At 45.4% G+C, this 14,368-nt stretch overlaps 1 protein-coding gene across 1 annotated transcript; it reads right to left on the reverse strand.

Annotated features, from left to right (window-relative positions):
- Nucleotides 1-4,012: 4,012 nt before the first annotated feature.
- On the reverse strand, nt 4,013-13,780 carry TMEM8C (transmembrane protein 8C). Its single transcript, XM_019541139.1, has 5 exons — nt 13,622-13,780; nt 10,894-11,008; nt 8,141-8,289; nt 6,806-6,922; nt 4,013-4,510 (listed from the first exon to the last, which is right to left on the reverse strand). Exons 1-5 carry the CDS (start codon nt 13,754-13,756, stop codon nt 4,364-4,366), a joined length of 663 nt encoding a protein of 220 aa, XP_019396684.1. The 5' UTR covers nt 13,757-13,780; the 3' UTR covers nt 4,013-4,363.
- Nucleotides 13,781-14,368: the final 588 nt, after the last annotated feature.

Here is a 14,368-nt window from a genome sequence, read left to right on the forward strand (position 1 = left end):
GGTGGGATTTTCAGAAGAAACCCACCGCTGGTGACTTGCAAAGAACTCCTAAGTACCTCTGAGCTTTTGAAAATCCCACCCCGCACCACTGACTTTCAGTGGTATTTCGTCTCCTTACCAGCCCCTTGTGCCTTTGAAAATCTCCCTCTCGGCTTGCTTAGTCTCTCTGTCATCTTGGCAATACTGTTGGAGATATATATATTTAATCCTCTTCCTGCTTTATTATGTCACTTTAAGAAGGCAGCTGTCGCTGCCGCAACACGCTTGCCATGTCCAACAGCAGTTGTTATTTATTTTTTTATTTTTTTATTTTTTTTGGTCCTGTAGGTTTGCCACAGTCATTTGCAAGCCCGGTTGCATCAGTGCAGTGGAGAAAGAACACACCTCGCCTGTGATTTTATTACTGTGCAATAGACCAATTAATTTTTTTTTTTTAATGTAACACCTAAATACATGGCAGGTGTGAGCAGCAGCTTGTCTGCTCATGCAGCTTTCATTTACTCAGCTGTGCCTTAGCTAATGTGCCCTCCTTCTTTGCACTGAGTTTGCCAAACTTTTTTTTTTTAATGAATAAAATATTTTGAAAGCGCGGCTGACGCCCATTCTTTTCTAGCTAGATTTCCGCATGTTCGAGAAGCCTAGCACATTGCATTTATGTAGCAACTCTCCTCTAAGGACCTCAAGGAGCTTTGCACACATTATGGTCTCTCTGTAGTGGGCAGTCCCTTTGTTTTTATCAGTGTGCAGCGCCTGCCACATGGAGGTCCCAGTCTCAGGTGGGGCTGTCAATGTAATAATAGTAGTAGGAGTAAGAATAATAATAATAATGTGTAAGTATCAAACATCTGTATTTTAGACTGTTGCTTTGATGCCAGTTTAGAGAGCCCATAATGCTGATTTCTAAAATGTAAACTTTACATTTGGATTCCTGACTGGAGCTGTTGTAAAGAGGACTGGTTTCCAGAAAGTGCAGATCACCTGCCTTTGGAAAAGAGGACCCTTTACAGCACCCGAGCCTGGGCACCCAAGTATTGACACACCTCCAAATCACTAATCCCTCTTGAAAATGTAGGCCTGTTCAATACAGGTTTCTGTTTGGGCCAGCTGATATAGCTTACACTTTTAGCAGAGAACCTTAATTATGTACGAACCTTTCCAGTCCTAGGGCATCTCTACATTTCTTTTATTTTTTAACTCTCCGATAAAGATTTATTCTTCCCCCTAAAAAAATGATAAGGTAGACAAGGTCAATACTTGCCAAAAGATTACTCTTAAATGATGTTTCATTTTTGCCCACTCAGAAATCCAGCATATTTGGTTCCAGCTGAGGCCACCTCTAGAGCTTAGGCACACAGTGGTGCTCATGTATTAACAGGGCAGCAGTACCGACACATCCCATTCAGGGATCAGTGCCTTTTTGCTCTAGGCATTGTATGAAACACTAAAATAATAACTATATGGGCTTTGGAGAGCTTCAAATCTACACGGATTTTGATGGGTCACAACAGGTGTGCAGAAATAGTTGGATACTGGGTGCAATGGGGCAAGTTTAAATTGTTTTGTCTGTAATAGCATTATAGCAGTGAAATTTGGGGTTGGATAAGATGAGATGATTGGTCCAGGTATTTCTATAGCTAGACCTCAAGAACTTTAGTATCTGGGCAGCCCTGTGTATTGGTAAGGAAATTTTACTCTCTTCCTATCGTGGAAAGCAATTGCTGTGCAGGGAGATGAAATGGGTGGTTTACCCAAGGCCCCCACAACATGTCTGCAGCAAGTCCCAGAGTAAGTGATTTCCAGTGTTGCCATGTGACCCTCCTTTCTCTAAGTATGGACACATGATCCCCCATGGATGGGACATGAGGGCATGGCTTTCTTTCATTTATCATGGTAGTTGGTGAAGTTAACAGTTGAAACAGGTACCAATGGGTAGGAGCTGGTAATGTCCCAGTGTTGAATGCTCCTTTGCACATGGGGTGGGAATGCTTATGGGGTCCAGGTGAAAGCCATCCTCCCCCACAAATAGCCAAGAGATCATCTGGTACTGTCAGGCAGATGTGACTCATGTCATGGGTGATTGAGATGGAGAAGTTCCTCCTCAAATGGCTCACAGGCAAGGAAATCTGACTATTGTATCTAGTAGGGCCTGGTGGGCTTGTTGGCAATCTGCAGGTTGTACCTCAAGGAGCACATGGGCTATTACACTTTGGGGCAGGCTCTCTTCACAGACAGACCTCCAACATGCTGATGCCTTTTGCAAAAAGTGGCCCTGTTCAGTGTATAGATGGATGAAGAGCCCTTTGGAAAATCTTGCCCTCTATGTGCACTTGCTGGATGCACCAAGTCAGGGATGCGTTTCCAGACAGTGGTGTTGAGGGCGAGGTTTCAGCACCAGCTTGTTGCTAGCTCTTGGGTGCATTGGGCTTTATAATTCACTTATTTTTATTGGAGGTCCATTAATTTGCAGCAGTTGCCCCTTGAGCAGGAAGCCGCTCTGATGAATGACCCCCATAGAGTTCTGTTCCAACAGTACCCAGACTTAACGCAAGCTTTCAATGGACATCACTGTATATCAATACTACTTTAATTGTCCATGACACACAGTCTTGGCTTTCTTCCCAGACAGTCTAAATAAATCATACACTTCTACTATAGTAAATAGTCTGTTATAGGGGATGTTGTAAGTTTACAGCTCTTCCCCGCCCTTTCAGGAGCTTCTTTCTGTGCCTCTAATTTTCCATGTACTTGACGTACCAATGAGCCTCTCTGTGAGCGCACCTGCTTGGACGTGTGATCCAAACAGGTTTGCAAGCACAAAGTGCCTAGTGTTGCACCGGACGCTGAGACAGGGTAGATTTGGCAGTGGGAGGCAGTTCCAAGCTGGGGACCGGATCCTGATGCCCTCATTCAGTCCTCACTTGGGCAAAACTTCCATTGACTCTGCTGAGCAAGTTATCCGAGCGGAGGAGCTAGTGGGAGCTGAGCAGGGATTTCAGGGCTTAGCTTAGCATCCAGGAGAGCTGCGGGGGAACAGCAGGAGGAAACAGGACGGGGGGAGGCATTGCTAGAGATTCTGTGCACAGTTCTCCAGCAGGCGAATAGGGTCACTGGAGGAGTCCTGGCAGTGCGCCTGCCACGACTTGAGAGCCGCAGGTTGGACTAGGAGCATCCTTTTAGGATATGTCCATGCTGTGGCAGCAGTTGCACTGCTGAGTGCTTAAGCTCTGCCCCAGTCCATGCATGTCATCTCTGGTGATGAGGTAGCGAGGGGATGATGGGGCACAAGCTGTTGCTCCTGAGCAGGTCTTGGGCACGGTGCAGAGAGTACCCCCACATAGGTGTAAACACACCGTCTATCAGGTTTTTGGTGGTAGCTATGTGGGTCTAAAGACATAGGCAGGCAAGGTTCTCTGAGTAGATGTGATCCCTTTTATTAGACCAACTGAGTAGCTGGAAAATGCCTGAAGAAGAGTGAAAGCTTGCTAAGAACTTTTTTTCCAATTACTCAGTTGCTCCAATAAAAGAGATCGCATCTACTCTACCTCTGGCTTCTATCTTGTTAGGCTATAAGCTCTCCCAGGCAGGGATCATGCCTCATATCTGTCTGCAAGGTCTCCTGTAAATTTGTGGCTCTCTAAATATCTAATAATAAGGACACTGAGGCTATGGTGGTCATTTGACTCTATTCAGCGGTATCAGGTGTATACACAAATCATGGTACTAGAGGTAGGATTGCCCCTTCCATACAAAACCTATCTGTTAAGAAAATACATAAATAAAATATCTCACAAGAATACAAACTCTGTGCTTCAGTGTTAGCTACAGCAAATCCCCATATATACAGGCTTGGTGAGGTTTGCAAAGTGCCACATGAGCACTCATCTCCAAAGAGAAAGAAAATGGAAGAATCCAAGGGAACATAGAATTAGTAGCCTACAGATGTCACTAGGAAAGGCGATGGCCAGTCGAATATAATGAATAGCCAATAGATAAGGTCGTATGCCAACCAACAGTTCCCTAAGAAGGGTCGTTGGGGGTTTTTGTTGCTGTTGTGGTCTGTAAATACATAAATACAGAATCAGGGAGAAGGATTTTGGCTGGCTAGTGTGGCCTCTCGTATGAAAGTTGGCTTTTCCAGTGGGCTGGTTTTGTGTCTCAGCCAATTAAAACTCTTAACAACCTGGATTTGGGGGTAGGAGGTGGCAACGTCATGGCAGGAGGGAATCTTCCCAGCTTGGCCCCTTGTTTTTGGTCGCAACCCCCACCAGCATGAAGGCTGTGTGGCATGCATACAGTCCATCTCCACTGCAAATAGGTGCAGGTTGGGATGCAGAAGCGTTGACCAGGCAGGAGGAAGGTCTCGTCACACGCAGCAGCAGAGGGTGGAACAATCCAGCTTGGCAGGGGTCCCAGCGTTCCCTGCTTTCTTGTTCACTTTGGGCAGCAGTAGGACAAAGGACATGGCCAGGGCACAGTGGTAGAAGCTGTGCACATAGGTGTAATCCCAATCCTACAAACAAAGAGAAGGTCAGGGAAAGGGGTCAAAGTGGACGGTCCCGTGGGCAGCTGGTTTCCTATGAATGCAGTGGAATAGACCTGATGGTTCTCAAGGTGCCTTGCAGTGTTATGTCCCTAAATCCCTTATCCTCGTGCCTGCAGAATTTCAGTTTTTCATACATGCATGAGAGCGGTTTAAGCTTGGGTTCCCTATCATGGGCTCTAATTCGACCTTTTCTTTTCCAGCATTTAGAAGGAAGCATCCTGCTGTTGGAAATTGGATCCGTGCTGCTTAGTTGCATTTGGTCAAATAAGTCGCATGGCAGTGCTTTAGATCCTTGAATAGATGAGCTATACTCCTTGAAGGACCAAGGCAAGGCCCATTGCAATCAGGAGGAGGCTTTCCACTGAGCTCAGTGTCATTCTGTCTACCGCGATTCATTCTGTCGGCTGTTTCCCTCTTATTCACAGTGCAACATTGACCTTGTGCACCAGCCGAGAAAAGTGACCAGATCTACTGCTAGACTTCTGGTGTGAATGCCTGTACCAGGAAGACTTTGCATTGCTTCCCTGTTGCTGTATGCATTTGTCTCTGCTGATCCTTGAATGAGCCTGACTCATGCTAGGAAATACCAGTTATACTGGAGCGCTCATAGTGGAAATAAATGGAACTTAGTATAATTTTGCTCTCTTAAAGTTAGCCAGGGCTTGATGCTGTTGCTGCAGCCTCATACCTAGGAAGCGTTGGAAAGAGGGTGTATGCAGAGTTGGGTAGACACTAGTATAGCTGTACCGGAGCAATGAGATTAAGTATTTAGTGACTTGCTTTCAAACCTTCTGATTCACCCGAAATGCCAGGTTTATGGTACCTCGCATCTAAGATAGGATAGCAGCTTTCTACTGGTTTGGAATGCCTGGGGTTAAACTGGGACACTGGAGGATCGCCACAGTCACGATTTATATCTTTGTTTGGATAATCCTAATTGCAAAATCATTCTCATGTTGTGAACATCTTTGCTGGCCACAGTCTTAGCACTATGGAGTTTCATCATCAAGCTGTGTCCAGATGGCATCACAGCTGTGTCCTGCAGTGGTTTGCCCATTAACTGTTTCCTTGAGCAGAAGTTTAAGAAGAGGCGAGTGGTCACAGTGAATGCTGAGCACTGCTGTAGATCTGGCTCCTATTGAGGTGTCTAAATAGGAGCTTAGACCTTTATTGAATCTCTGACCTTCAGAAAGGAATCAGTGATCTGGGTAATCCGCCTACTGCTTTCTTTTTCATGCACTGTGCTCTATGTTGACAGTGCCCGCCAACCATGAAAAGAGATCCTGAGACTTCTGTGCCCCTTTAGCATAAAAAAGAGGGGTTTCCAGCCTTATAAAGCCAACATTGGAAAAGTAAAGTGGATTTAACACAGTCCAATTTTCACATTTTCCAACTCCTGAATGAAGCGCTTCATTAAACTAGACAGGACAAAATAGAAAAACAGGGGAAAGAGATACGTGTGTGTGTGCGGGGAGGTGATGCTAAGTGACATTTTTATGTTCTGCTCTAGCTTGTGATTATTTAATGCTTTGAAACACAATCTGCAGGGATCCCTGTGAAGCTGTCTATTAGCTCCCAATGCACAGAGCAGCAGTAGTGCAAAGGCTCAGCCCACACTCAGCCAGCAGCTATGTCAAGAGGGTTATCTCTTTCTTTGCTGGCTGTTAGGAAAGCAGTGCCTTTTGCATAGGAAAAAACTATGGTCTGGTGCCTGGAAGAGAAGGTAGTGGGCTGAACCAGTCCTCACTGGAGTCAATGAAGATGAAGAGTCTTTCCATTCACTCCTCCGGTCTTGGGATCAGACTCCTTGCTGGAACACCCGGGCTCTATTACAGACTCCACTGATGGGCACTTTTGATCTTAAATCACACGTGGCCCAATTTACAAAAGAGGTCACTGGTACTGGGCAAATTGTTTCAAATAATGACAGCCTTGCAGGAAATAAAATGGCGAGCCATCCACAGGCACCTTGCCAACAGAAACAGAGGATAAACTTCATCAAGTAAATTATTCTCTGCTGCTGTGCTGCAGTTGCAATTCATGGATGACCTTTCCTTCCCTGATCTGTTACTAGTCATCTCCAGTTGTGCGGGTGAAGCTGACTGGCATTTGGACTGGATCATCCCCAGCTCCTACAGGCGGTAAGTTTTAGACAGCCCAGGCTGCATTCAAAGTGGGAATGAAGATGTAGAAAGCTCTCATCCTAGTAGCAGCTTTCCAGTTTGGGAACGATCATTGTAAATTCATTGTGCCAACACGTACCTCAAAAAAGAACCTCAGCATCAGTGCCAGAGCACCGAAGCAGAAGCCAGGGCCAATCTGCTGGGTATAGACGCTCTTGTCGGGGTACAGGCCTTTCTTCTCTTTCATCTTTTGCAGCTGGAAGGGAACAGAAAATACATCAAGCGCACTCTTTGGGTTTTTCAGTCTCTCTGCTCAGCCTCCGAAAGATCCTGTGCAGGCAAAAGTTAAACCAACAAGAACTCATGCTACACAGCCCATGTATCTTGGATAACTAGCAACATGGCATTTTGGCACAAGAATGAGGCACGCCTTAAGTGAATCCGGACACTATGCTGCGGGCGGGTAGCGAAGTGCAGCTTCACACACTCTCTTTGATCGTGAAGGTGTACACTAAATGTTTGCAACCTGGACACGGTCAGAAAGTTTGCTCCCTCGTAAACCTGTTTGCAGCTTTCAGAAGTGGGATCTGGCTTGCAGGAGGCACAGCGTGAGCAGTGGCCTTCACTTGCAGCTGTTTAGGACAAAGAAGAACTCTTGCAGAGCTCTGGGCAGTGGTTATTAGTAACATTATTTTACTTGGGGCTTAGACCACAAACTTTCCAGGACAGTTAGACACGCAGTGCTTGTGCTCTTAATCTGTTTTTCCTTCCTTTCTGTAGACATACACGTTGACCCTAACATCTCTGTCACTCACTCTATTTAAGAAACCTGATCTGGGGAGCCTTGGGTTTTTGTTGCCTACTCTGTCCTACAAAAGGCAAGTTTCTGAGTGACCCCCAGGAGTCAGAAGGCAAATTTAGGGGCCTTGAAACCAGAAGCTGGCTGGTATTTGTTCAGTCTGAATTGCAGCTCTGCTATACCACAGGTTTTTATGAAGATCTTCCATGGACTTTAGGGCACTTTACCAGACCACAGCACCTCTTGGTAGTTGTAAAAACTCCATAAATGTGTTCTTGATGACTAGAAACATAAGAAAGTGAGATTTGCCAGAGTGGCTCAGACTAGTCAAATCTGGCAAGGATCACAAAAGCTATTTATTTGTCTGCCTTCAGGTCTTGTTGCACAAGAAATGCTATTCAGGGATCATATAGAATATCTCCCCTATTCTTCCTCCGAATCCAGCCCCAGTGTCCTGTATCATAATGCACAGAGCAGACTTAGGAAAGAAAAGTATTTGCCTGTCTTATCCTCCATCTAGTTAAGATGCTTTGTTCAGAAAGCCCCCTTCTGCTCTTTGGTGGGAAGCTAAAGAGAGTACCTTCAGGCTGAAGTGGTATGGAGGTGGTATGTAGATCCCTCTGCACAGAGGGCACTTTCAGCTGGTGAGAACCAGTTGGCTGGTCACGTACGTACCCATTTCACTGTTATCACAAGGACGGCAGTCCCGATGGGTCCCGAGTAGACACCGTAGCCCCATCGGTCATGGTAAATCCTTACTGCTATGGTGAGCACTCCAAACATCACAAAGGTCGATCTTTTGGGTTCATCAAACTCAGCCAGAGCTGCATACCAAAAACCAAAGGCAGGGTCAGAACATCGAATCCGCCATCACTTTCATTCATCCCCTGGCACATTGCTAACAAACAGCCCAGAAACATCTTGCTTGGCACAGAGAGCAGCTGGCTACTTCCTTTCTCCTTTTTATCAGTGACTGCCCAAGTTAAGCAGTGGGGAGCTGTTCCCTGATATCGTCTGCCCTGTTGGAACGGTTCAGATTGTGCCAAGTGGCATGGCAATGCATGGAGGAGCAGCTCATGGTGGGTATTTCCCATTAGCTCCATGATGATGTGGCTTAGCTGGGATCTCTAATAGCACTGGCCACAGGCATTGTTTCTACTCAACAAAGTGTTAGTAACAGAAATTACACTTAAACCGGTGTAAGTGGTTGGAAACCAGTTCAAATCTGTAACACGGCAAAAGTTCAGTGCGTATAAACTGCTTTCAAAATAGCCAAAACTGGTTTAAGATAAACCTGGATGGGTCTATGATCAGACTTAACTGATTTAGGTTACATCAGTTTATTGAATGTCTATTCCAGATCTCTTCCAGATTCAAGCCATCTGCTCCAGCAGACCAGTGAGGTGAGCTCAAGCACCCCCTCGGCTTCTGGCCTGGGCCACTCAGGCACGTGGCTACATTTCCAGAATCAATAGTGAATGTCTGTTCACTTGCTTATTGGTTCAATCTACGCAGCTTAGACTAACTTGCGAAGATTGAACTGATTCAGCCTCAGGCTTTTTGATAGTCTGTACTTAGCCTATGAGTTCCTATGGCTCCAAGCGTCTTGTTAATAGTTTTGGCAGAACTTGAACTTCCCTGGTTCTCTGGTACCCTAGAGTCAGGAACAGGCCTGCTGAGCTATCTGTAGGGTGTGTTAAGTGTTCTTTTAGGTCCCTGAAAAGTGTGAGCTATAACTGGAGCCAAGAGCTCAGGTAAATGAGGTCTCCCATATTCAGCTTTTTCAATGCACTTTTGCAGAAGACACAAAGGGATAAACTACTCTTAAAACTGTCCAAGTGATTTAAGGACCTGTGTTTTTATAAAGGAGACTTAAGCACATTGGAGATTGCTTCTCAGTGGAGGTCAAAGGGATTTTGGCTCCATGGTGACTGATTCCTCTTTGAAAATGTAACTTGGGTAACGGTTATGGTACGTTTGAAAATTTAACTCAGAAGTCAAGATTTTTTAAAACTGGATAAGAGACTCTATTCATGCAACTCCTGCTACTTCCAGTGGGACTCAGAGGACTATATTCTCGTAGCTGGCTTTGCAAAAGTGAGCTAAACTCTGTAAATGTTCCAGGGTAGTGGTCATTGGATTAGCTTTCCCACGAGATCTTGGAAGTATGTATTGCTCGCTTTTCCAGGCTGACCGTTGGGACACGATTAAGCCAATTGTCCAGACATCATGGGAACCGTAGCTAGTTCTTATCTCTACCAGTCCTCTGCCCTAATTACCCTACATCACCTCTACATAGGACTTTATATGGCTATTCAAGCCCTATCCATCATCAGCCCAGAATCCTACTGATAGGTTCTGATCACAGCCTGGACTGGGCCTAACTGGCTGCCCAGACAGACACCTGCCTGAAGTTTGGAAGCTACAAGTGACTAGTGCAAGTAAATTATTAGAGGCTTTTGTTTAGCACAGAATGGGGTAATAACTGATAAAAGTTATGGATCCCTGTGGGCTCTGTGCCTTTCCAGCTCACACAGCTGTGTTATGGCTGTCCCAGATTTGCATACTGGGAAATGTGCCCAAGGGTCTGTGCATACACACATGTGCATTCAGTCTTTACAAGCCATGTTTTAAGAGGCTTCCCTGCGTTTTAGCCACCACACCTTCTATGTCCTTGGATTGCATTTTTATAGGGATTTTGGCTAAGGGATAATGTCCGCATTTTAATCTCTGTTGTTTCCCTGTAGGCCAATATTTTAAACATGCTAGTCCTGACATTTTTTTTTTTATTAAATTCAATAATAAAGCAATCCAGTGTAGCCAGACTGCAGGCAGCCAAAATGTCTGGATCAAATCTGACCTGCTTTGACATTACTATAATCCAGTGGAGAATGTCATTTGGATCTTATTTGCCTATGTTTTTCTTCAAATCACCACGGAGGACAGTAGAAACACTGTGGTTAGAATAAGAACGAAGCTAAGCCCTTCCTGTGATGGTCTAATTGTAGTCAAACTGAATTAATTTTCCAGTTAACTATTCCATGCTGGTTCTTCCCTGTTTTATGTTGTTGGGTGAGCCAGGCCCCTTCCTTTGTTCAACGCAGCCCAGTCCCTACATACTATGGCACTGCAGGGTCATGTAAGGCAGGGGATTGATTGGCTGAGCCATCTTTCTTTCAAAGGGGACAAAAGAGACCACGGGCACACCAAGGGCTAGCTTTATAACTGGAGTACATGGGTTGATCTCGCTCCTATAGGAAAAAGTCTCAGAGTTGGCTTCAGCAGATGACGAGCCTGTCGGCAAGAGCTTATCTTTCATGACTACAACCTATGAACCCTGATAACGTGGACACGAATGTATCCAGCACCTAAAATGCTAAGCCCCAAAGCCTGCAGCATTTTAAGAACTGTTGAAAACTTGTGCTCACCCATCAGTGATACCCAAATGGACAGAGCTGTCCCATAGATGCTGAAATATTCCAGGATATCATATCGCATGAAACACAGCACTGATAAGCCAGGGCCGTCACAGGCATGGTAAATCTATCAGAAAGAGAATACAAAAGAGGAATATAAATGCAAACCTGGCCACATATTCTTGTAATGTCACTATATCTTTGCTCCTTGGTCAGCCCTAATGACTTGGTGCACCCAGGGATGTGACACGAATGACTCCTATTAACTTCAGTTGGTGCTGGCTCAGACTCCAAATCCATTGTCAAGATCAAACAATAAGTCAGTGACCCAGTCAGGAATAGGACCCAAGCGTCTTGGCTCCAGCTGGGTGTGATAAATGGTTTGTGCAAGAAGCACTGGGTGCATCTCCACATGCACTTTAATGTTCGTTAGCCTATTTTAACGCTCATTAAAGCATGACAAAAACCCTGTGATCTTTAGATAATGTGCATTAAAACAGGCTAATGCACATTTTTCTAGTACTTCACAATGGCAGTACTAGATTTAATGCGCATTACCTGAAGCACACTAACTGAATGTGTAGACATGCCCCTTGGCTGCCTCGGGCTTCAAGATTTACCTGTTTTCAGTAGGGAAAATCATTTGCTGAAGCATGTCAGTGAATGAGTCTTGGTCTGTAGTGGATTTGGAAGCAATTCATTGTGGGAACCTGCTGTTGGATGTTAGTAGGTCTGAATGATGATGACCTAGGCCACGTGGTGAGCTTTGTTTCAGGAATTAGAGAATGATGCTTGGCATCATGTTTTTGGTGAGGATGAATTCAAAATTAGTTTCCTTGGGTGCAAATCCCCTTTGGACAAGGGGCCAATGTGTCACTGAGCCCAGGAGCACTTATATGGTACTTAGACCTTTCTCCGGGCTCTGTGGGTAATGTTGACTTCTACCCTCCAGTGCCTTCTGTGGTATGTCCTAAACATTCGCCAGCTTAGCAAATGTTCCAGCCCACAGACTCATTTAGTCAGATATTTGCAAAATGCTCTCATGCGCACAGACTAAATCAAAGGGAATTCACCAGCAAAACCCAAAGCGTAGTCCTGGGATTTCTTGGTAGTGTTTTGCTTAGCCTCTGACAAATACACCCCCCTAATTTGCTTCTGCTAACTCTTGGATGCTTCCTTGTTCCTAATTTGGTTTCTTAACCACTTGGTAACATTGCCCTTAAACATTTCTTGGTGCCGGTTGTCTGGGAGGGCACGGGTATTAAGTTACGATGAGAATTGTGACAACTTCCCTGCTTCGATCTCTTTGCTGTAGCAAGTGATGCTACCGATAGGGCTCATTCCTTTGCCCTGGTGTTGAATTCTGAGAGGACTTGAGATTTGATGTGTGTATTTTGGGGGGGGGCATTTTTGGCTCAAGTAGGAGCCCTCGTCTGAGATGGACATCTGCTTTCACTGGTCTGGAGAATTTCTTGCTGGGGGGAGTTGAGTGGGACTATATAGTCCAGGCAAGGGCAGCAGCTGCAACACCACTTTGCTCTTCCCAACATACCCTGACAGCCCTGGTGACTGTCTTCCTTTTTTCAGAATATCAATATTTTGCATCTTCAACCTGTTCGCAATGGGGCTGCTTCACCGCGGGCCAAGATTTCTTTTGACCTGTGAAAGAGTTCCATTAGACCCTACAATGATGTCCAGTGAAATTGTGGACCCCCGTGGTAGGCTGGCACTATTTATTAACCAGTCCAGCTGATCTTTGGATACATGCAGGATTGTTTTGTTTCCATGCTGAAAGGCTGCCCTCTATAACCAGGGACGTGGCAGTGCTGTCCACTGGTTAGAGCACTGAGTCTGGACAGCCGGACTGTATTCCCAGCTCTGCCACTGACATGCTTCATCACTACTGTTCACATTCATGTCCTTACGCTAGCCGCGTGGTGACCAAAAGGAACTGTCTCAATGACTGTAAGAATCCCATCCTGGGTATTATGCGGTGGATCTTTATGCTAGTACAGTTAATGATTTTGCAAATGTCTATGAGAAAAAAAAATCAAATTGTAGGTGCGTTTCTATGAACGAAAGGATTTTTCTCCTTTGTTATTCTCATGGAAAGGAAAAGCAAATGGGTGGTGAGTCTAAGCAGCTGTATTTTCAAAGCAGTTCTGCAAGACTGGGAGGTTAATAATAACTTTTGTCTGTTTCTGTCCCTCAATCTTTCCACTGGCGATCTGTAGCCATGCCCCTCTCCAGCTTTCATTGCACCTTCGCTCAACAATTGCAAAGTCTACTCCCACCACTTGCTTTTCGTCTAAAATTACAAAATGTCAAGTTACTCGAAATACAATTTAAAACCAAAACGTACGCTGGTCACATCCCAGCTGGGAAAGAAGCAAGCAAACCACCCGCACCCCCCAAAAGAAAAACTGTCCCTCAGAAACGTGCCCCACACTCCCCACACAGGATAAAGCTACAAACACTGGGACAAGATTGGCACATACTACAGTGAAGAATCCCATTCAGATGGCTTGAGGTAAACCTGCCAAAAAGTGGATACACAGGAAATTATATTATGTATGGTAAAGCAATGCATTTTCCCCCCTTTGGCATTTCATAAGCTTCAATTGCTTTTTAAAAAAAAAAAAAAAAAAAAATCTTGGCCCACAAGAAAATGTCCAAATGGAGACCCTCCAGAGGGATTTCAAAGATGTCATCGACACAAAGTAAGGAAAGGAGCTCTTACCGCAACAAAGAACATGGTGAAAAAATAAACCATGGCTTCCATGTGAAATCTTCGCTTGGCTGCGATGCTGATGGTCGGGAGAAAGACCAGGCTGCTTATCGTGGGGAGCAGGAGTTTAGCCACCAGCGAACCCATGGAGGCAGGGGTGGGGGTCACCCGAATTCAATTCGGAAGAGTCGGACCTTTCAGAAATAAATACAAGAGGACTCGGACGCCGAGCTTGGAGCAGATCAGAGTCGCATGCGGGAGTGTTAGGAAAACAGCTGTGGTGAATGGGCTTTAAAAATTTAAATGCCCTGGGTCATTTTAAGTGATGTCAGCAGATGACAGGTGCCAGCAGCTGAAGGGAAGGTGGCACAGCTGATGGCTTGCCACTGAAATACTCTGCACAGTCTCTATTTTCATTCAAGCCCAGGAATCCTTGGGGCCTGCTCGAGCTCGAGGGGACAGATGTCCCACGCAGCCAAGCCAAACCCTCTTGGACATTTCTCCCCGCTGCGCTCTCGGCTTTCCGCTTGCAAGAGAGGGGAAACACGGAGCAAAGTGCTGCTCCCTGGGCAGGACTCTCCGTGAAGGAAATGGAGAGTGGGTATGTATTGGAGAGGACTTTGTGCAGGCCTAGCTGGTGACTTGGATTTCATGTCTGCACAAAGGCTGGCAAGGCTCTTTGGGTAGATGTGATGTCTTTTATTAGACCAACTGAGTAGGTGGGAAAAGAAGTTCTTAGCCAGCTTTTGGGTGCAATCG

The sequence above is a fragment of the Crocodylus porosus genome, unplaced genomic scaffold (genome assembly GCF_001723895.1).
Source record: "Crocodylus porosus isolate Cpor-Errol unplaced genomic scaffold, CroPor_comp1, whole genome shotgun sequence".
NCBI lineage: Eukaryota > Metazoa > Chordata > Crocodylia > Crocodylidae > Crocodylus > Crocodylus porosus.

What these genes read in the sequence shown, in the direction of transcription:
- TMEM8C (XM_019541139.1), bottom strand. Translation starts at nt 13,756, where the DNA reads ATGGGTTCGCTGGTGGCTAAACTCCTGCTCCCCACGATAAGCAGCCTG. An exon ending in CATTTGGGTATCACTGATGG is followed by an intron (nt 8,290 to 10,893) that starts GTGAGCACAAGT and finishes TTTGGTATGCAG; the next exon opens with CTCTGGCTGAGTTTGATGAA. An exon ending in TTGTGATAACAGTGAAATGG is followed by an intron (nt 6,923 to 8,140) that starts GTACGTACGTGA and finishes GTTCCCTTCCAG; the next exon opens with CTGCAAAAGATGAAAGAGAA.